The following is a 24,198-nucleotide window of genomic DNA, read 5'->3' on the forward strand; positions in this document are numbered from 1 at the left end:
TCCTTTTTCTCGTACGTCACTCTCACGCATCACAAAAATATGTACGATTTTCTGCAAGCTCAGCAAAGGTCGGTCCTTTCTTCTTTGACGTACTTATGGGCTAAGCATATCGTAGAAAAAAAGAAAAAGAAAAAGAAAAAGAGTAGAAAACGTTTTTCCGAACGTGGTGGTAAATCATCAATTTTATTTTTCTTTTTCCTGACACTCGGAGGTAGATAGATATAAAAGAAAGTTCAACCGTATAGTTAATTATACGGAATTATTCGCTGTCATATGCACGATAACAATCGCTATTGACGATCGCATAGTTTTTTGAGTAGTGTCATTTCACGTTACGTAATTCATATTTTTATTTCATATATTCCAAGTGTAATGTTACGTGTTATAATATGTAACGCGATAGCATATGATTTCACATGACGTGATATTAATGTAAAATATTTTCTACCTTTAAACGTTATATAAAATATCTCTATGTATTTCGCCTTTTTATTTAATTTTTTATTACACGTATGTATTCCAACTATAATGTCACGTAGTGTAATATGTAACAGGATAGCATGTGATTTCATCTGACGTGATATTAATATAAAATATTTTCTACCTTAAATGTTTCATATATATATCTCTTTCTCTCTCTTTCTCTCTCTCTCTTGATACGTTTCTCTTTCTTTCTCTTTTTGATTTTTCTCTTTTTAACATTCAACGCGATACATTGAAGCGACGATCGTCGCGACAATACATCAATTTTTCGAAGCGGAGTGAGTGTTCGCTTTAGTTTATTTGTCGAAAGGGTGAGGTCGAAGTCACACGGGGGTGTAAAACAAAAGCATTTTAACCGCAAACCAACAAGATAAATAGAGACGTGTGTTACGTTGCGCTACCTACCAACATTGTTTTACTGCGCGTGAACGTGATTGTTGTAGAAATAAAGAATAAATAAAAACGAAGAAAGAAATAAGCCTTGTTAATGATTATCGAGTAATCGAGTAAGTAAGTTCAGTGCTGCAAATGAAAACAATCGAATTCAACTTGACTGATTATATCAATTCTCAATTATTTATCACTTCGATCTATCATTTTTTCGTCTCGATAATTAATCTACATTTTTATTTTTTTTGTTCATCTCAAACGGATGATCTTGCACAACATTCGTGAATCAATCAGTTGAATTAAACTCGAACGTAAAGTTTCGATACATTTCTGAACAGCACGTCTTACGTCGAAATTCAATTCCTAGGATTCTATTTGAATTACTATCTGCATAATAAGACGGCAAACTTTAGATTGCGCCTGCTAAGTGGCAAAGTATGCATTGTTAATTTTATAGGCCGATTCTCAAGTTACGCAACTTCTCCCTAAGAATATCCGCATATGCATTTATAATACATACGCATGTATTAATCATTCGAATTGCAGTTAAGACGAATGTGCATATCCCGCTAGTCAAAATTTTACTAACAATAAAACGAATTTATGAACAGTAGAACTCTTCCTCTATCTGTTTTAATAACAGAATATAATGGAACAAACATTCTTGTAAGGTTCGTAAAAAAAATTAGGTCGTTGAACTTTTGACTAAATCAGGAACTCGGAACCCGGGTCTTCGGTTTTCTGGGCCACTGCTTTAACCTTTGAACTATCCAAGGCTATTCTACTTTTTTTGGAATGGAAATGCACGATCCTGTATTCTCTTATATATCGAATTTTATTTATTCATATTGCGATGAACAAACTCGACACTCTGTTTCGATATTTAAAAATCCTATGTGTTTTTACACTGCCAAATCGTATAATTTTTGTAACAAATGTAATTGCATTAGAATTATGTGTGTTAATAGTAATTTGCAGCTAGGAGAAAGTACGTGTGCTTTAAAATATTGTATGTAATCATCGTTACAAAATGGCCGTACGGATAACAGAACTTCCGAATACACGAACGTTCAGATATTAGGGTATTGGGATAATTAGGGTGCTGATACAGGAAGCTTTACTCTATGTAGTATATTTAACCAAGAAATTATGGGAATTTACAATTTTGAACAAATCCAAAATCATGAAAATACTTTCAAAGTAAAAATCTTTCTTTCCCTTCCATAACGTTTTACTTACTGCTCAATAATTTCATTATTAATATAATGGTCCATCTATTTTATTGCTTTAACCATCGACAAAGCTAACGGTTTGTATTTTCTACTAAAGCACACCAAATTTAATTCGTTGACATAAATTATTTGTAATAATTATGATATATATATATATAAAATTTATAATATTTATCGTATCCATCATATTTATAATAGTTCATAATAACGCTTCTATCGTTGATTGTGTGTACGAATAATAAATACATATATATATATACATATAGGCAAGCTCATTGGTAATAATTAATTCAGCAGCACTCGTAAAGCTTATCAACAACATAATTATTGGTCTTTGTACGATAAATGCGAATTATTATTGAAATGAAAATTTACAAGGACAGATAATTTTATATTTCAACTCGCGTAAAACGAAAACTTTGGAAGAAAGAAACAGAGAGTAAGATAAGAATATTCGCTAAAAAAAAAATAAATAAAATTTTCTAATCGACGAGATAAAAAAGATAATTCTTTATCCCAATATAACTTATCTTTCCCATAAAACGAGATATTATTATAGCTCTCACCGTTAAAATGTAGACGAAAGTAATCTTATTAAAACTTCGCAACATATTCTGTATAAAAATGCCGAGGTTGTTGATATATGCATTACATTCGCAAAATTGTGATAAAAATCGACTACAACTATAGACTTTTCAAATAAAATGAGAAATAAATCGAAGCTTACCTACCTTCTGCTTCATGTTTTTTATCAAACAGAAATTAATCTATTAATGAAATTCCTTGTCATTGTAATAATTTCTCGAAAAATAATATCGATGAACGAAGTCTTCATTTTTTTTCTCTTTCTCTCCCTCTCTCTCTCTCTCTCTCTTTTGTAAAAAATAAAATTTATCCGATAATTACGTTTTATGTACGCTTGCTTTTAAAACGGAAAGATGGAATTTCTTTGACGAACGCGAGTTAAAATCATCACTTTGTAACGATGCCTGGTACCGTTGTTACATCGTTAATATTACCTCATGGTAACAAGGTCGGGGCCTGACTCTGTCGCAAGTTCCTCGATGGTTTGCAAGTTTCTCCGTGCGAATGTTTCATCATTCGATGGTATATTAACCCGTGCTAAGTTTAAGCCATTTGAATCCTCCTCGATAGAGATGTTCGAAGCTTAACGGTGTAGCGGTGGGCGTAACTTTAATAGCTCACAGATTTAACAGACTGTGGTTTGATAGTAACTTCAGAACAACGTATCTCAATACTCTACTAACATTTGTGGAAACCTCAAAAAAGGATCTCCGATCCTTTCGCAACGATTTCGTGGAAATATTATTTTCTCTATTTACCTTCCTAAAACTAAAAACAATTCGCAGATCCAAACTCGTGGTATGTTATTTTATTTGACCCATCGTAAAAGTTGAATTCGTATAAAAATAACATAGATAAAGTATAACCCATAACTATCTTAGTCCCTTACAATTAATCGTGTTGACTTACGAAGCACCCGAGGATTACCTTGAACTTTTCGTTGCATTTAACGCTTACGAAGTTTAGCAAAATGTTCGCTCCTGTAACATCAACTTCTTCTGTTTGAGTCATCTCGTCCTAACTTAGGATTACAAAGTTTCCGTTTATATTCTTACGATAAATACCATCAAGCTACCCCCTCCCTCTCTCCCTCCCTCCCCAAGAAAAATAATTTTATATTAAAATTCGAACATTTTATCGCGCGAGAATAATAATGTAATTTACATACTTTCCAAAAAAACGTATATTTATATTAGAAAGTTAATTTTATCATTTTAATTAATTTACTTTATAAACTACACGTGTATGTGGAAATATCATACACGTATTACATTTTATCTCTTGTTACATTTAAATACGGTATACGCGTATCCTACCTATCCTTAACAACGTGGATGACACGAAACTTTGTAATCTCAAAGTAACACGCGTATACACTAACAATAAAACAAATCCTAAACTACATAAGTAATCTCGTAATATTATCGAAATTTTCTACAATAATTCACAACGAGATAATGATGTCATATTATAATTGATACGACTATGTGTATATAGATATAAATAATTTAATATCGAACTCCTTATATTCTCGTTCTAATAAAAAAAAAAAAAAAAAAAAAAAAATTCACGAAAGATATGACATCAGCGATATCGATTAACATAAAATTGTATAGTCTGCGAGCGTTTTTTAACACAATGGGACTATATTATTCATTCGTCGAGAAAAAGAAAGAGAGAGAGAGAGGGAAAGAGGAAAGAGTAAAATTCGAAACGTTATCGCAAGAAAGCATCTCCATTATCACGGCAACTCGTTTCCCCCTCGTATTCCTCATTGTATTAAGGTATACGAGTATATTTCAGTAGGAGTGCATTAAAGCGCGATACGTACAAGTTTCGTATCTTGCATTTGCATTTAGGGTGGAAAAACGAACGTTGACATATTCGGAGGTATCTAGTTTCATGTACTCAAGAATGTCGGCGGGTCTCTTGTTTCAGGCTCTGGTGTACCGAGACGGAAACCTAGTTTCTGGATCCTTGGAAGCTTTAGTACAGCACATGGTACCAACTGAGGAATATTATCCCGATCGTGCTTACCTCTTCGCCTTTTTGCTAAGCGCGAGACTCTTCATCAAACCGCACGAGCTACTGGGTGAGGTTTGCGCCCTTTGCGAGCATCAGCAAAATCTCAATGGAGAAGGTGGAAAGGTGAGTTCGTCTCTCCTCTTTTCTATTCTTCCTTTTCTTTCTTTTTTTCTTTCCCTTAGATATGCCTCTCTAGCCTACCATCAAGAGCATGACTGCTAACGTGCGTTATCGTCTCGTTGCATCTCACCTCTCTCTCCCTTTCCCCTCATCACCGTTCATCCTACCTCACTCGTACTTCTTTCGGAGATAACGAGTTTTTGCCGCTTTGCGAGTCAATTTTTAGGTCGACATTGTCCCATCAAAGTAGACAAGGGACTACACGGTTATATGAATCATTTTATATGATATAAGATTTTATATATATATTTCGATGATTATTTGAATGAAATAATTTTTATATAGACACAAAAATAAACTATTTTTCCATTGAATATATAATAAATCTACTATAGATGTAAATTTGAATAATCTAGAATATAATAAAAATTTGATTAAACGGATGTCTAATGAAAAATGAAGGAAAGCTCAAAGTAACGTAGATGCATCTTTTAAAAAATTCTTTCAACTATCGAGAAAGTGTAAAATTAAAGGGGATAAAAGGACGTATAACGAGAGCATATAACTATTAATAGTCATAGCGTTAACGGTAGTAGTGGTAAAGAGAAAATGCAAATTAATCAAAGTAACATACGGATTTTGCAGGAACGACTACACCGTTTCGTGCCCCGACTGGTGCAGCTGTTGGCAGAATGGACGGAGACTTTCCCGTACGATTTTCGGGACGAGAGGGTGATGGGTCACGTCAGATCCATCACGCAGAAGGTTGCTGCGGTCGACGCGGCGGCCCGACAGGAAGTTTCAGCCTTGCTACAGAACTTACTTCTCAGGCTCACAGCCCTTGAGAGGTACGAGGAGGGCCTAGCTAGATTGGCCACCGAGGCGGCGACTGAACAGCTCACGCAGGTTCGTTCGTAACTTTGAAACGATGAAGCGTCATCCTACGACAAACCAAACGACCTACCAACCACGATGGATTTCCGAATTTTAACAGGACGAATTCCCTTGTGTCGTCTAACATGTAACTTGCTAATTGAAGCGAACTCACGACTCGTGTGGTAAACTCTCTTCCTTCTCTCTCTCTCTCTCGCTATCTCTCTCTCTCTCTATCTCTCATCTATAACGTCGGATGAATAACGAGAAGTGAAGGAACACCCGATTCGGCTATCTAGTCTTTACCAAGGGATTTACGAGTCGTTGTAGGGAAAGTAGAAAATTTCCGGTCCGGAATTCGTCGATCGAGCTCGACGTCGCGGCTTACGAAGATAAATTGAGAACATCGAGAGATTCGGTGTAACCGAACCGATCCCTGTTAATATTCCATAGGCAATTTCGCTAATCCACCATTCGCTCTTCTATTCCTATCACGCGCATGGATTTTATAGTCATATAATACTAGCTTCACTATCGTGTTTATAAGCACTCATCCCATGTTCATCGACCATCCTTACACTCTTCTCTTTCACCCTCTTTCTCTTTCCCTCTCTCGCATATACGAATTCTCTCGGTTAGTATCGTGTAGATACGTGCACTTTGCGCAGTTAGGGTAACAGCGTTATTCCGCTAGTTTCCCTAGCACGAGAGACAGTAACTATTCCGTTAATTTGATTACCGTACACCTATCTGCCACCGCGTGTAACACCTGCTAATGGCTAATTTGCAACTGCATTAGTTAGTTAAATATGCCGACGCACGGGTCAAGCTCGCATCCTCGCCGCTCGGACCCTAATCAGGAGGAAATTGCGTGAGCACCGGTATTACAGGATACTGATATCCATGGCTCTAACGTCCAGAGAAATTGCCAATATATAACTTATGTCCTTAAACGTTTCCCCAAAGTTCATTAACAGCTCTAACAGCTACGTGAGAGAATTTTCGACGTTGGCTAACTCAAGTCTGATTACCCAGAGTGATATCCTCGTAACTCATGGAAAAACTACCACGTACGATTTCACTTTGTTGCTACAACCGTAAAGTTCTCTCTCTCTCTCTCTCTCTCTCTCTCTACTTTTGGAAAGAGTAGGAAATCGGTTAACAAACGTATCCCAGAAGCCAATAACGCTACGGAATTCTTTCAAGTAGAAGCGTAAAAAGAAAAAAAACGCCAATGGAATCTTTCTGCAAGACTGTAAACGTGAGAGAAAGAGACTGCAACGTGCAGGTTTTAAAAAATTTATTGAATCTTTTTAACGTTCCTTCAATTCCACAGAAATGGACATAAAAAGGAGAAGAAGAAGAAGAAGAAGAAGAAATAAATCTACCTAATTTCTCAGCTTTAAGAATTTTTGTTTGAAGTACATTAAATGTAAGAAAGAGAGAGAGAGAGAGAGAAGTTAACGAAATATATGTTTATTAATAAATTGCATTTATGGAAAATATAAGTTATGATTTTACGAATGTTCACTTTATGAAAGAAACGAATGAATTCAAAACGACGCGAACTAGTTTTATTATAATTTTTTTTTTGTTTTTTTGTTTTTTTTTTAGTCGTACGAGACAGATATCTCGTTTACAAGCGAGCTCGTCGAAAAAAATCGTCTCATTTTCGTACAGCAAAGGTAGTTTCGAAAAATACGACGAACTTCGAGTTTAATAATCTGAAGCCCTTATAAAAGAAGCCACTATCTCTCTCTCTCTCTCTCTCTCTCTTTATCTTTTTCGACGAGTCTACTCCTTTTATTTCTTTTCCTTATTTTTCTCTTTTCTCTTTTTTTATTTTTATTTCTTCGTTTGCTCCTCTCCGTCGAAGCTTTTCTCCTCTTTCTTTTCTAGCCGTTCTCGTTCGTCGGAGAAAGAGGGGGGTGAGGGTGGAAGGGTTGCCGAGGGTTAGTACTAAGTAAGCGATTCAATGCACATACATACATACGAGCGAAACTAAGGAAAAACCACAGCAAAGGAAAGTTCGCCTCGGCCGCTTTCTATGGATTAAATCTGTTGACGTAGCGACACGAGAAACGTTTTAAAGATGATTCGCCTGTTTTAAAAGAGAGTACCCCACCCCTCTCTGCTACCCTCTTTTCGAAAAAGGCTACGAGTAGTTTCATTAACTTTAACGTCCTATTCGTTGAAAGATCGGGCTAGTTAAACGATGTTTTTTGTGTTAACAAACACGAGACTACCCTTTTTAAAAACAAATTGCAAAAGAACGAAGTTGATTTAAAAATACGTCGGAACAATGTAGTTTAGAGAGAGAGAAAGAGAGAGAGACTACTACTTTTCCTGTATTTTCTTCTTTTCAATAATATTTTGTCAAAAAATATATAACATCAGAGAGTATTTTATGAAAATAATTTTAATCCCATTAAAGTATCGTATCATACGACACGGATAACAGACTTCTAAAAGATTAAGGGGAGGTGGTGGGGAATGAAAAAAACGCATTCGAACGTGGCAAATGATTTTCTTGCCCGGATGAATCTCATCAGCGCGTTAGCAAGTCCTCGCTAATCGTTAGCAGTAAGAAACTTCTACGAATTCTGTTCAGGGTGGTGGTGCAGGCGTACAGAACGAGCCTAACTTATAGGTGTATTTCACAACGCGTCCTCCCCCTCAACCCGTAGAATCGCAGGTTGCATAACGTCGTAATACACTTCTTTGGTCATCATCGGATTATCTCGCGTTCGAAACTTGCGCAGTTTCCAAGTTCGTATTCGGAAAGAGGTTGGTAGACTTCCCTTACCCTCTATGCCGATTAAATTTCGTTAACGATTTCAGGGAGAACGCGGACTCAGTGAATTTCCCTTCTAACATAGAATTTACCGGTACGACACTTTTAATCGTTCGCCATCGAACAAAGTTAAATTAAAATTCGGCTTCCTTTCGCGAATTTTCGTGCTATAATATACACGTGTAAATATGTGCTATTCGTTTGTGTAATCGGGTATAGATAAAAAATAAAAAAGAAATAAAAATATCAATCGTTAGACGCGCTAATCTTCCATTAGTACTGTTCTCAAATTCACGTAGTAAATTAATTTCAAAAGTGATCAATAATTTGTATACGAGTTACGTTCGAAAATAACAAATCTTACGAGTGAATTACCAGTGAACCTAGAATTGTCTTCTTAGATTATCTCACGTTTTCACAAGTTTCCGTTAAAATACGTAAACGTGAGAATGATCGCGGATCAGTCATACGGACATTTCTCCCTTTTGCTTTAGCACAATGCAAGGATTTAATGTATTTCGACACATAATCATTCGACCGAATAAAAGAGACCTCAAGGTTCCATTTGCTTCTAAACCGATCATACAGTTCAACGATCTCATTCGTCCTCACTTTGGACATTCTGCTTTATCCAAAGAAAGTACTACGTCTGTGCACACATACATACACACGTTTTGTTCGAAACCCACTATCGACACTTCTACCCTGTTACTGTTTCTATTTCCATAAAGTAGATTTTGTTTAATATCATTCGGTTCGTTCGTTTTTAGTATCGATCAAATTATTTTTATTTTTAGAAATAATACGACACGAGATTTACCTTTTTAAAATGATAATTTAAGAAATCATGTCAAAGTTACCATCGATCTATTCTATTTTTATCTTCTGAAAATACTTCTCTTTCTCTCACTCTCGGATTTATTTCAAACTGTCTCTAAATATAACGAAACGAAATTGACGCGTTTCAGGAAACTCGTACTATTTTCGGTACATACCTGAATTTTTTTTCCGGACCGAGTGACATTTTTGATCGGTGATAAATCAAGAATAAGAAATCGATCGGTAGTGCATCGCAATTTGCACCGATGAAGTTATTTTTCTATTTTATCTATCTAATACAATTATATAGTCCCAATTATCCTACAAATAAATAAATGGCCAAGTAAAAAAAAAGAAAAAAGAATCTACAAATTACGGACAAATTTTATGTAATCATCGAACTGTAATTGTGTACCATTATTGATATAAGTGGTCTGATTACGATGTTTGCTGATAAACAATTTCATACGAAATGCCTTCAAGTGTATCGATATTTTCTACATATATATTTAAATCACGTAACATGAAAAAGAGAAATGAAATAAAGTACGCGAAAGAAGAGGAAAATAGTAAAAGAAGAAAATGGAAGAAAAGGTCATGCAATTTCAATATTCTGTGGTCTCGTACGCAACTTCTTTTTGAAGATTCCGTCTAGCCATCAATATCGAAAGGATAGGACAACCTCTCTTTATCCGGTTCAAGTGAGAGAAAAAGTATCAAGAGCTTTGGGTGATTTAACTTAAAACGCACTTTGACTTCCGATAAACCAAACGATGCAACGTTATTTTCTTCATCTAAATCAAACCTCCATTTATTCATTTATTTATTTATTTATATCTCGAATATTGCTAAAGAATTATACAAATTTTTCTTGCAAATTTCACGACATCTTTTTTCATTTCGTGAAACGAGCCGTAGTAAATCTATAAGCTTCTTAAAAGGGATTAAAATATTAACAAAAAACGAAGGATAGAAAAAAAGAAAGAAAAAGGGAGCATCTCTTTTTTCATGAACCAATTAAATGTACCAATAAGACAATTAAGAACGATTAAAACGTTGGCATTATCGACGTTCTCCCTTTCTCTCTCTCTCTCTCTCTCTCTTTCTTTCCTAGTCTTTCAATGTTATATAGTATGAATCATATAGACGAATAATTAAAAATACTTCGTTGAGCAATTAGCTATACTTAACGTATAAATTCATTGCTAATTACCATTTTTCTGCTTGATAAAACAGCCTCGTTGCTTTTGATTATTGCTTAACAAGTTGATTGCTTAACAAGTAGATTGCTTAAACAATTGCTTCTTACTTTAACAAGGACTCCCTTTTGCTTTTTCTATTCGTTCGTCGTTTTATTTTTTTCGGTCGTCAAAAGTTTGGTTGTCCAACTTGAAGAAAATGTAGGTCAGGCTTTCGTCATTTCTCAACTCTCTCTCTCTCTCTCTCTCTCTTGTTTGCCTCTATTCGTCACATGTCATTTCTTTTCTCGCATAGCCGGAAAAAATAGGTTAATAGCGACGATATTTCACGAACATGCTCGACATCGTTACTCTCATCAACGCAAAGAAGAACCACGCAAGGATGTTGCTGCTGTTGCTACTGTTGATGACGATCTCAATGTGTGTATGTGTTGTTGATGGGGAAAACGAACAAGGGGATGTTTCTATCATTCGGTCAACCACGAAGAAGAAGAAGAAGAAGGAAGGAAAAAAAAAACAATTAAAGAAGTTGGAACTAATTCGGTTTTACTTGTCCACACTACGATACAACCAAGAACCCATTCTTATTCGGGACGGAAATAAATAATAGGGAACATAAAAACTATGGATAAAAATGGTAGTATAAATAATAGGTTAAGATACGTGGAGAAAATATGATGGTAGTAGTGGTCAAACCAATCGTCCGACCTGTCTTCCTTATGGTTTTCTTTATTTCCTTCCTTCTCGTTTGCCAAAACACGTCGGAGTCTACTTTTTGTCACGCGAGATATATGATCATTCATGAAATTACGATTTTATTGTGTCGTATATATATATATAAAGAAAGAAAGAGAATGAGAGAGAGAGAAAATGTAAAGGATATTACTGCAGTTGGAACGATAACGACAAAAAATCCGATTGCACTTATGTAACATTTGAAGAAAGTGGGACAACGAGTTTAATGATTACGGTATTGTTGGAAACTCTTGTAATTTGGATTTTTTATCTGGATAAATAATGGATCATCCTTTTTGTCCTTTTTATCAGATAAATATATTTATTGAAATGCTTTGTCGATGTATCAAACAATATACAAGATATCTACAAAAATTTGCCGGACAAATGATGAAAAAATATAACAACAAAATGTTTTAGTTTTTATACATAAAATACGTTGACTCAGTTTGACTGGAAAACAATTTTCAGACACCTTGTATAATACGTTGAAAGATACTGAAATATGAAATATGAAAAAGAGAGTGCATGGCAGCTCGCTTGATGACTAAATTGAAAAACAAACGTACTCTTGAAATCATATATTCTATTCTACTAGCTTTCCTCCTCCAATTGAATAAATAATAAAACTAAGCAAATCATTCATAGAGAGAGAGTTGCGAATAACATAAAGTTTGCAAGAATAATAGAATACACTGCGAAACTCTCTCTCTCTGTCTGTCTGTCTCTCTCTTTTTCTCACTCTCATCGATACAAATACGATTGAACTAACGTCGCACGTGAAATGTTCGATCGTTCTAACTAAAGTCAACAAAAGCGTAATATTTTGATATCGCAAACAACGCAAACGATCCCGTTCCTCATTCCACTCGTAGAAAAATGAAAGAAATAGAAAAAGAAATGATAACGCGCATTCGATTGCTACGGAAAGGGATGGTGGTATGAAAACAGAAAAAAAATTCATGAGAAATGACAGAAGTTTTGTTCCTATCTCGAAAGCCGAGAGTGCTTAAAGTAGAGAGAAAGAGAGAGAGAGAAAAAAAGAAAGAAAGGTACAAAAAAAGAGAGAGAGAGAGGGAGAGATAGAAAGAGAGAGAGAGACATTGGAAAGAATTGTTCAGAACGGTGGAAACGGTCAACGAAGGAGAGAGTTGGTCAGATGAGTTTCATGGAACCACAGGGAGGATATAAATTTTAGCAAGGTCGATTCGACCAATGGCGAGGAAGGAGTAGTGAGAAAAAGAGAAAGGAAGAGATGTCTCGAGCACCAACCTTCCAATCTCGTGAAAATATACGAGTGGAACTATCTGTCGGCGTTTCTCTCTTTCGTTTCCAAGAAAGACCATAGGCGAAGTGTCGGTGTAACTTCGAGAAACGAACAAATCGAAAAAAATCTTTATTAAAGAGGCACCATCTTCTCTCTCTCTCTCTCTCTCTCTTTCTAAAAAAAGTAAAAGAAATATTTTCTATTTACACTTTTTCCCGAACGTTATCGTATACCTTTTGGGCCAAAAGTAGTTGCCGGTACGCAACACGCCCACTTCGAATTACGAGATTGTAGTATAAAAGTTTGGTGAAATCGGTGCCACGTTCGTTTCCGACACCACGTTCGACTACCAACCGAAAGCTTTTTCGAGAACCCCCGCGATAGTCCGAGATAAGAAGTTGGTCTTGGCTCTGGGTGTTCAAGCTCGACAAAGCTTGAGACGCGAAATTGAAAGAGAAGAGACACGGCCGACGAACGTCGCGACAATACTCTCATCTTCTTTTTCTTCTTCTTCTTCTTCTTTTACTTCTTCTTCAAGAGAACGCCAATCCAGGCCACCACCCACTACTTCTCTTTTTCCTTCTTTAAATTTATTTTCCTTTTCCTCCATCTCCTAGATGTCAAGCCTGTTATCCCCTTGCTTTTTTTTCCTCTTTCTATTTTTTTTCTTTTTTTTTTTTTTTTTTCTTGATATTTCTGCTATTCTTTTCACATCGTATAAGAAAAAGAAGAATCTTCTTCCATTTTCATTCTCACAATGCTTTTCTGTCACTTGGTCTTTCAGGTGGACATTACCGAGCTCTGTCCTTCTGCCACGGTACTGGCACAACAATTGACTCACGTGGAACTTGAGAGGCTCTCTTACATCGGCCCCGAGGAATTTGTCCAAGCGTTCGCTAAGGTAACATTCATGATACATGAATTCCTTTTCTTTTCATTCCAAATAAAGGCTATCTCTCTTTCTCTCTCTCTCTCTTTGTGTAAAGAAGAAAAATAATTAAAACTAAATAAATAAAAAAATGAAATAGCCCACGTTAATAGAGATACTCGTACGATATTTATCGTTCTTTTCTCTTTCCAGGAATCACCGCATTTGGAAACATCTTTCAAGGATATGAAAAAGACTCGAAATCTGGAGTCTTACGTTCAGTGGTTCAATCGATTGAGTTATTTCGTAGCAACCGAAGTGTGCAAGGTAATAAATCCAACCTATCGACGTATTATGATCTCCGAATTTCTGAGACACGAGCATAATCGATATTAACGTTCATTTTCTTCTATCCTTTTTTCTTTTTTTGTCCTAGCACGCAAAAAAGAAACAACGCGTGCGCGTAGTAGAATATTGGATAGAAACTGCTCGGGAATGCTTTAATATTGGCAACTTCAACTCACTGATGGCGATCATTGCCGGTTTGAATATGTCTCCAATATCGCGGCTGAAAAAGACGGTAAGTAGTCATGGATCCTTGAAAAATCAATCGGTTATCCACCGATGATAGAGTTTCGAAAAAAGGTGTGTGTATGTGCGTGTATTTAAAAAAGGGTTGTAGAAAAAAAAATGGAAAAAGTTAGGATAATCTCATCCGGTCCAATGTGTCACATCGATGTTTGTAATTGCTTAAACGAAAATCGTTCCTGGTTATACTCGTTTACACGCAATGTAGCAGCGTCAAGAGAAACTCGTGCCTGCGTAAAAGAGAAATGAAAACGTATAGGAAGCATAGGAAGGGAGGGTTGGTTGGTTGGTTGGTTGGTTGGTTGGTCGGTTTGAGAGACGAAGGGGTAACCGGAAGCAATAAGCGGCCTGTAATCCTCGTAAATCGAGCGTGGCGCCGCGACGCCGTTGCCGCGACGCCGTTTCCCACGTTACTGCTGACAAACCGACGAGAATCGAATTTCCGCATCGTTTCTCTCTGTTCGGAATGGACGACCGGATGAACGAACGGCATAAGCTTGAAAAAGAAAGAAAATAACAACGCTTGTAAAAGAAGCTTGGAGAAAGGAAAAGAGGGAAAAGGAAAAAAGAGGACCGACCAAAGTACGAATTTTATAAGAGGGAGAGAGAGAGTGAGAATGAGTTCTTCAAATTAATTGAATTGAATTTTGTTCACGACCGTCGTTCCTGTCGAACATTGAAAAGAGTGAAGAATATAACATGGACAACTTGAACGAATATACGTGGTGGTCGCAATGAGAGTTAGAAAAAAAGAAAGAGGTAGTGAGAGTGGGTGTAGTAGTGCTAAGAGAAATGTAGGTCGTAATCTGAATTAATCAAAAAGTTTAATATCGACCTAGGTTTGACCATCGTGCGTCATCATCACTCTCTCTCTCTCTCTCTCTCTTTTACTTACTTTTCTTTTATACTTTTAACAAACTAATTATCCTTAATCATTGAATTTAACATACGTATGTATGTTATGTAATGCTGAGATCCTGTTCAATTAAATGAAATCTAGGTAATGAAGAAGATAAAAATAGGAAAAATTGATATCAATAAAAGTATCAAATTTTCTTATGATATGGTAAAAGACTTTTAAAATGGGATATTATATTCGTGTATTCCAAGTTGCGATTGTGACATACGTAAAATGACCGACTTGTCAGCAAAGGCTACCCCTTCGTGCGATAGTTGAAAAGAACGAAAATGACGTTCTGATTGCTATGTCTGACTATACGCTTCTGTTGCTTCTTTAATATCGCCTTCGCTATTCCTCTCTTTCGTACAATGATTTCTTGTTTTCATTTCTTTCTTTCTTTTTTATTTTTTCTTTCTTCCTTTCTTCCTTTTTTTCCTCTACGCTTGTATGCTTTTCCAAACATCCTCACGAGAGTAATAGGAACGAAATGCAAGCACGTACCACTATCGTAAGCTTCTTTAACGAATTGAAAAATCTCATTTAATAAAAATCATTTCAAAGAGTTTTTTACGTGATTAATCGAGATATCTAAAAATAGATGACTTGATTATGCACGTGTACAAATAATTTTAAAAATAAAGTAATAACATTATTTAGAGAAAATCGCGTTTGAAAATTATTTATTGAATTATCTTCTCTTACTATTAGATTTTTATTAATCGTGAAAAAAAAAACTACATACGTACATTCAATTTATTTATCTCTGCTGTATCCTCTTGTTTACAATATTCGACTACTGCCGTTGCGTCATCGTAACAGTTTGATCGATAGAGACAGAATATATATAGGAAAAACAAAGTAATTCGAATAAAAATCAAACGTAAACGTTACGTAGGACAATGAAAACGAAAGCTTACGCGAAAGAAAATGTTATTAATTAATCAGTTATTAAAGAGATATTTCAGTATAAGCATCATACTTCGCAGAATTTTAAAATACAATTTGTTCGAAAAGAAAATTTTCCAGTGGACGAAAAATATTTCTCTTTTCATTCGCAAATCTTTATTAATAGCAATAATAATAGAAAACAATTATCGTTCGATTATAATTCGCTGTTATTTAAACTTAAATAAATATTTGATCTACTATATCTAGGCATCAAACTTTTTAACGATACAAGAAATCGAGAAAAAAATATTTGCAGGTAGGAGAGAAAAGAAAATAGACATTTTCCAAGAACAAAATGAATCGTATCGATCGTTCCTCGTTCGGTAGTTTCTGTCACGTTGGCCAAACTGGTATAGATCTTCCATTCTCCTATGATTCTCATTCGTCGAAAGAGGATGGTCAAGCGCTATTCGAGGTTCATTTGGTCTCTCGCTGACTGATTTATATAGGGTGGTACGCAGGAAATAATTGCAGCCTTCTCTCATCCCTTCCTCCCCGAACCAATAACCGTGCGAAGTATGAGAGACCAGCTTCGTAATTTTCGTTAATGAAAATTTATCGCTCATATTTGTTGACCACTCGGCTTCGTTTCGCACGGAATACCAAAGAATCGATGAAAATAATTGACGCGCGCGCGAACGTATTTCCGGCTCGCGTTCAAGCTGACTCCAATGGATTTTTCGCGATTTTTTAGGTTTTTTTTTTTCTTTTTGTTTTTTTTTTGTCTCCTTCTTTTCCTACACCACCACCATCACCATCACCATCACCACCACCCCTCATTCCTTCCCCTCCCTTTTTTAGTTCATTTTTAGAAATGCGAGAGAATTTATAACGTGCATCGTTTAACCGTGCAATTAGCGCGATTTTCATTACGACGCGAAATATCGCCGCGTGAATTCTCGTTTATTCTTTCTTTTTACTTTATTTCCTTTTTTTTCTCTTTTTTTTTTTTTTTTGTTTATCCTTTTTTTTCCTCTTCGTATTTTGTTCCCTTTTTTTATAAAGTAAAATCGTACGTATGAACGCCACATACGAAGCGCTCTTATTTTAACAAAAATGCGATGAGATGTAGTCGAAATTTTAATCGCTCGAATAATTACAACGAAATATAATAAGAAAAATCATTGGTAGGTTGAATTTTTACGAGATGAGTATCCATATATGAGTATGTATAATAAGTATGCATCTATCAAGCATATAAAAGTGCATATACATGTAGAACGTATATACACATAGGTAGATGAAACAGGAATCAAAACCTTTCGTTCGTTTCATACAATATTCCCTTTGCGTCTGGTGTTACGTCGATAAATTAACGGAAAATTTCGACCTTTACGAGAAAAGGGAAAGAAAACGGGCTACTGGATAGCAATAAAAAATAATTCATTTACTACACGAGGATGATTTGAAAACGACATCTTCCACTACATTTTTCTTTTCTTTCTTTTTTTCTCTTTTCTCCTCGGTTTCTTTTTCTTTTTCAAAATGTAAAACGAACGATACTCGGATCGTTATCATCAAAGAACGTAATTACCTACGACTGCGACGATTCTTACCCTTACTCTCGTCATCGTAGTGAGAAAAAAAAAGAAAAGGAAAAAGATGAGAGGGGAGAATGGCCGAAAGAAAAATTTCATCGCGCGAAAATGTTCAAAGGTAACGTGATGTGGACAAAATTTAAATTGAGTTTTGAAAGAGTAAGGAAAAAAGTCACCAAACGAAGAAAAAGAAAAAGAAGAAGAAGAAGAAGAAGAAGATGATGAGAGTAAGTCCCCCTACTTTTCTACGAGATATTCGTTCTTACGCTTGATTTTTCTTCTCGTAATATCTTCCCAAAAGGAAAAGGAAACTTTAAAAGATAGCGCGATGTAAAACAATATTCGAATCGAGTTACGAATGGTTTCGGTTTATCGTTCGGTTCTCGTATAACGAAACATTTCTCGGTAAATTGGAATTTGCAATTGACAAACCGCAAGTTGTGTTTGCTCGTTCTATTTATCTCATCGAAGATTTTCTCTACGATTCCCTTTGAGCATAAACCACTGTCCTTACCATTTACCACGTATATATATGTATGTATCTATGTATATATAGTATATATATATACAAGTATATACGTATGTACATGTAGTAGGATACAGCGTGCTTTTCTCTCTCTCTCTCTCAACATCTCAGTTTCAATTTACTGCTTCTGCAGACTCCGCGATTTTTCTTATGTATTTTTTCCCTCCTCTTTCTTTCCTTTCTTCCTGCGTAACAGGAAAAGCATTTCCTCGAGAAGAAGAAGTTGAATCGAGTCGCACCAAGAAAAATGACTCCCGTGGCGCATGCTGAACGGAATTCACTCTGTCGTTTTCAAGGATACTACGGAATTAGTTGTTCTCGATCGAATTTTAAATTCTATACCATTATATTTGTGTCCCTTTTTTTCTTTATATTTTATGTATTCCAATTTTCTTCTTTAAAAGTTGATATTTGTTAACGAGAAAAATGATAGGACGATAAAATAGGAAAAGATAAAAAAACAAAGCGTATCGTTCGATCAACGTTTGATTTAACCTTTTCTAAACGTTCATTATTTCGTAAAGCTGTCGAACATCGAATCGACAGTTTCGATTATGGAAGATAAATAAAAATGATATCAGTCGAAGAAACAATAATGTCTAGATTGAAGGGGGTCATTTTAAAGGAACGTCGTTTGATATATCTTTAGGAAAGAGTTAAGGATGAGCGACGAAGCAAGACATCGATAACAACGTAGGAAAACGGCGCGTTCGTCCGAGCGTTAATTCTTGAATTAAAGCACTGGTGAGATACGAGAGAATAAACGGAATTAATTCCAACGTCTATGTCCACGTCGACGACATTTTCGTCGTCCTCGAAGTTAATTTAATTACGTCGTCGCAGTTACCCCGACTACTGCTTTACTAGTAGTAGTACCAGTAGTAGTAGTAGTGTAGTAGTAGTATATTAGTAGAGAAGTACAGGAGATGCCACAGGAAACTCGCGGTGCCACGTCGCGCTTGATTTCGGTTGAAAATTATTTCGAGTACGTCACTCTACTTTTGGACATAATACGCAGGAAAACGTGTCGCGTGACACCCACGAGTACCGTGTATCTTTCTCTTTCTTTCTTTCTTTCTTCTATACCCCTTTTCCTTTCCATCATTTCGTTCTACTTTTTTCTATTACATCATAACGGAGAACTCTTTCCTCGATGTTGCCACGATAGATTTCTATCGTTCTCTTTCTTTCTTTCTTTCTTTTTTTTTTCCTTCCTTTTTTTCCTTTCCTTCTCTTCTTCTCCTCGTTTTGTTTAAACAGATCATTATGCGCCTCCAGTGCTTTGTAAAATGTTGCCCCCTCCCCCCTCCCCACCCCGTACGACCATATTCGTTTCAAGCTCGATAGCATACGTTGTTAGAAATTCTATTCGCGAGTTCGGCACGATGCCAAGTTCAAAGGCTCTTGACCCTACCAATTCGCCTTGCAGAGACTGGATCTGAAAATGGAAGATAGATCGAGAGAGATGGGTAAGGTGAAACTAGAAGAGCCACTAACCTAGGAGGGTTTGATAAACCCCGATCCGAGGAGATTTCGAATTCCTTCTAACAATTTGATCCTACCAACGTTAAGACGAATTCCAATCCATTTATCTCTTGAAATTCTTTACTTTTATATTATCCTAAATATTCCTTTGAAAATTCATAATAATTGTTATAGGATAATTGACAAGTATCGTACAGAAAATATCATGAAAATAATCAAGTAGTGTAATGTTTCCACAAGTACATCAATGCAATTGATAAAACAACCCTTTTCAATTACACGTATTCGCACACATCGTCAACTTTTTTATTATATTTCATAATCATAAAGATAATCGTTCTCTTGATCTTACAGTGGTCTAAAGTACAATCGGCCAAGTTCTCGATCCTGGAACATCAGATGGACCCCAGTAGCAATTTTAGCAGCTATCGTAGCACCCTAAAGGCAGCAATGTGGCGTAGCGCCGGCGCTACGGATGAACGACAACGAATCGTCGTGCCCTTCTTTAGCCTGTTGGTCAAGGATCTATACTTTCTCAACGAGGGTTGCAGCAACAAGTGAGTTAAACTTACATGTAATTATTAACATACATATATAATATATATATATTACATGTGTATATACATAAGTTTGATGGAATTTCAAGCGGTGGACTGAGAATTTAATTAATAGAGCGTGACATAGGTAGGCAAACTGCATGGTCAACCTGTCATTCTATGTTGTTGCTAATTTACTAGTAATTGTTCTACATAGGTATATACGTTATTATAACTAGAGCATTCTCGACACTAGTGGTAGGAGAGGAAGTGGACGTGCCCCCTCTGACGTTTAATTGATGCCAACGTGAGAACGACGAGACACTCAGAGAGAGAAAGAGATAGCGTAGTTAGCATCTACGTGACACAAAATAAAACACGTAACATTCGTATCATGTTTTTCATGCAGCTTTTCATGCTTCCAGGCGGTAAATAAATTTCAACGTTGGCTTATTCTAACCAAATGTTTTTTTTTTATCACGTTAACATTTTCTTTTTTTTTTTTTACTTATTTTTAAGTTACATCAACGGAAGAAAAAACGGAAATATTTAGATGCTAATAATTGGTGGACTATCCTGTATATATTATTATATTATTATTATATATATATATATTTTAATCAAAAATTCTCGATTACTTTCGAAGAGAAGTTTTCCTTGTCGATCTTCGCGAAATCCTTCTTACGCGGCGTTTCTCATGCCGGGATTATTAATCTCAGAGAAAGCAATATGTCGACGTATCGGGTCGACGTCGCTTGCAGAACTCATCCTTTTCGAGAATCTTATTTATTACATTTACGAACGTGACATTACGCGCCCACTTGTACGTGTAAACTTATTAAACTTATAATGGCAAAAGTTATATCCTGAAAAAGTCGGGGAAAAAGGAAAAGAAAAATTAAAAAAAAGTACAAGAAATATGAAAGGCTTCGAGCAAAAAGAAAAACTTCAGAATACTGTCCTCTCTCTCTCTCTCTCTCTCTTTTTTTTTTCTTTTTTTGTTTTACCCTCTCGAAAATATCCAAAAAACGCAGAACGATTATGTTCATCTAAAAAGTTTTCGATCGTTGATAGAAGTATAAGTGTATGAACAATCCTTTTCTAAAAGAAATTAATAACATTTCAGTTTTTATTTGATCATATTACAGACTACCAAACGGGCACATCAATTTTGAGAAATTTTGGCAACTGGCAAAGCAGGTTACGGAATTCATCGCGTGGAAACAAGTAGCCTGTCCGTTCGAAAAGAATCCTAGAGTTATAGCCTTTTTGCAAGCGAGTCCTGTGTTGACTGAAAATGGTAAGAACAAAGAATTATTTTGCATTATAATCCGACGATAATGTGAACGATATTTTCTAACGATTTCTGTTCATTATTATAATTTATTTTATTTATTTTTTTTTGTAGCATTGGCTTTAGCATCATTCGAATGCGAACCACCTGATAATAATCCCGAGAAGGAACGTTACAAAGCTTTAAAGTGAGTACACGACTTATAAAATCGTTCAGTTTTTTGTTCAACTTTTTGTAATATTACAATATATTGACAAAATATTTATCTTTCGAATGATCGTTTAAAGATATAATTGTACTTATTAAACCAAAAATATTTGCAGGTCTGAAATGAACGCCCAGTGAAAACAAGATTTGCTGCAACACGTTGAGCAGGAACGTTACTGATAAAGAATAGTATATATACGTATATGTATACATATACATATATACACTGTTCTATATACATATACATATACAAACAAGTTTATAAATAATTAATATATTCGTTACGGTATCCAGTTAAATCTCCTGCGAAATGAGAATGTGTTCTCGATGGGAGGAGGGAGAAAAAGAAAGAAAAAATAGAAAGAAAGAAAAAGAAAGGAAGGAATAAATAAGGAAGTAAATAAGTAAGAAAGTAAGAAAAAGGAAGAAAAGGACGGAAATAAAAAGCGGAAAGGGACACATCGAGAAGAGGAAAACTAGGAAAAGAAAAATTCCAAATATAAAAATGACGGTTTTAAAGTATTAAACGGAATAAGCCTAACATCGCGGATGTTGTAAACTCGTCGTATCATGATTGCACTCGCGATTAAAAATTGCGCTATAGTGAGATCCTCGCGTTGTTAAAAATCGATTAAGCATCTGCTTGACCCGTATAGTCATCGGCAATGTAAAAATGAAGCTCGAGCCGACCTCGTTGCGATACGGATGAAAATGTAATCCTTCGGGTAATATTCCTGACGGCCTTGGTAGGCCATCGACAAGAGAGTAGTATAGCTGTATGAACGTATCGAGCAGTTCGCGATTAAAAAGCAAGGAAAAGTAAAGGTATGGACTTGCACGATGAGTTATGCTCAGATGTAGGCCAACGTTGTGTCGGTTGGGGTTGTGGGTGGGAGGAGTTGGGGATGGGGGTTTGGGCAAGATCGATTCGCTAAATGATTTTTCACGATTGCAAATGACAATGCGGGTCTCGCGAGATCGAATAAACAGACTATTCTTCGAAATCAGATTTCGGAGAGAATTGATCTGTTATTTACATTAAAAAAAAAAAAAAAAAAAGAGAAATAAATAGAAAAGGAAAGAAAAGAAAAGAAAAGAAAAGAAGAGAGAGAAAAATGAAAGAAAACTTAAAAAAGATGATGCGAGATTTTCCTTTCGTTAGAGAGAAAAAAAAACAAAAAGAAAACGAGACAAAAAAAAAGGTAAGAAAACGTTAGGAAAATCATCAGCTTCGAGCGAAAAAAGGAATCCGTTATTAAACTCGGATGATATAAGTATTTATATGTAATGTATGTATTTTACGAAGAGAAAATTATTTCGCTCGGACAATATCGCGCGTGAACAGTAAGTATAGTTCCTAAGTCCGAGGCCCAAGTACCGGCTGAATCTCGAAAGTTCTTCGAATATTCTCCTTTACGTATCTTTTTTTTTTTTCTTTTCCAATGAAAATTATAGGAAAGAGAATGACGAAAGATCGAGAAAAATCGATAAACGAGAGAGAAGAAGAAGTATAATCGGAGTATTCTCGAGAAACGATCCGTGACATAGCCGAATCCTTTTGTACATATTCCTTTTGATATAACGCTAAACGGACTCCTAAGTGTCAGAAGTAGGTTCGTTCCTGTAGTTTCTAAGTTCGAATATAGAATCATAGATATCCGATAAGAGAGAGAGAGAGAGAGAAATAATAAAAAAAAAAGAGCCACACTATGATCATTGTGTCCGTACTTAATAAAGTCATAGAGAAAAAAAAAGATAAAAAAAGGGAATGAAGAGAAAAATAATAAGATAAAGAAAGAGAGAAACAGAAATAGAAAGAGAGACGATGAGAAAGTAATAAGAACTCGTACGTGGTGTTAAGATCAGTGTATGCAATTTTTGCCTATCGTGCAAAATTATTATAACGACGTGATCGACGTTAAAAAAAACAAACGAATCGTTTTAAAATACCGTTCTCTGACCATGCCTGTTTGAAGTCTTGCAAAAGTGATTTAAGAAAAAAAGAATGTAATACGTTTGACAATGAATGAGAAACGTATTGAACCGGAAAATAAGAGGGGAAGAAAGAAAATAGGGGGTCAAACGTTGGAAAGATTCGATCAAAACGTTCGATCTAAGTCAACTACATTGACTTTTACGATCTCGAATCGGAGAGAAGAAAGATGATAGATCACACGATTTTACTAATATCCGGCGTTGTTTTCTTTCTTTGCCTGCACGTGAACTCGAGAGTACGAAAGGAAAACCTTCTTCAAATATTTAGGGACCAAGAGTTCGCTTTTCCTGGGTACATAGCGCAATCCGAGTCAAAAGATAAGAAAAATGGAAAAAGAATAAGAATAAGGTAAGATAAAATGAAGAAAAATGAAAGGGAATAAAAAGGAAAAGGTATAGAGGAAAGAAAGGTAAAAAAGGGAAAAAGAAATTAGAACGAAGTCACGAACAATAGCAAAGTTTTACTCGTCCCGTTCGCGAAAGTGCCGAAATATAAGAGCGGATATTAAAAAGAAAAAAAAAAAAGAAAAAGAAAAAGAAAAAGAAAAAAGAAAAAAATAAAGGATGAAGATCTCGAAATGTCCACGAAAGTCAACAAAAAGATCGTAAGTAGTAACAAAGAAAGTATAAAAATTCATCGATCGATCGAATCGCAAAAAAAATCCGTGAGTCATCGAACGCCATGGACACACACACTCTTGCCATTCTTTCCATTTATTTGAATAAAACAAACAAACGATCACGTAATTTTGATTTTTCTTCTTCCAGTATCGTCTAACGTGTAAAAAAC

The 24,198-nt window shown here is 35.5% G+C and overlaps 1 protein-coding gene across 2 annotated transcripts in view; it reads left to right on the forward strand.

The window, feature by feature from the left end:
- LOC122526520 overlaps nt 1-23,736 on the forward strand; it is a 309,605-nt gene extending 285,869 nt beyond the window's left edge. For both annotated transcript variants that reach the window (XM_043649975.1, XM_043649976.1), the window contains 9 exons: nt 4,629-4,838; nt 5,481-5,741; nt 13,307-13,423; nt 13,604-13,717; nt 13,827-13,970; nt 19,731-19,933; nt 21,061-21,212; nt 21,321-21,393; nt 21,530-23,736. In XM_043649975.1, the coding sequence (XP_043505910.1) occupies nt 4,629-4,838; nt 5,481-5,741; nt 13,307-13,423; nt 13,604-13,717; nt 13,827-13,970; nt 19,731-19,933; nt 21,061-21,212; nt 21,321-21,393; nt 21,530-21,551 (1,296 nt within the window). In that variant the 3' untranslated portion in view covers nt 21,552-23,736. The remainder of the gene's footprint in view (nt 1-4,628; nt 4,839-5,480; nt 5,742-13,306; nt 13,424-13,603; nt 13,718-13,826; nt 13,971-19,730; nt 19,934-21,060; nt 21,213-21,320; nt 21,394-21,529) is intronic.
- The last annotated feature ends 462 nt before the right edge of the window (nt 23,737-24,198 follow it).

Source organism: Polistes fuscatus, unplaced genomic scaffold (genome assembly GCF_010416935.1).
Source record: "Polistes fuscatus isolate 324 unplaced genomic scaffold, CU_Pfus_HIC Scaffold11, whole genome shotgun sequence".
Taxonomy (NCBI): Eukaryota; Metazoa; Arthropoda; class Insecta; order Hymenoptera; family Vespidae; genus Polistes; species Polistes fuscatus.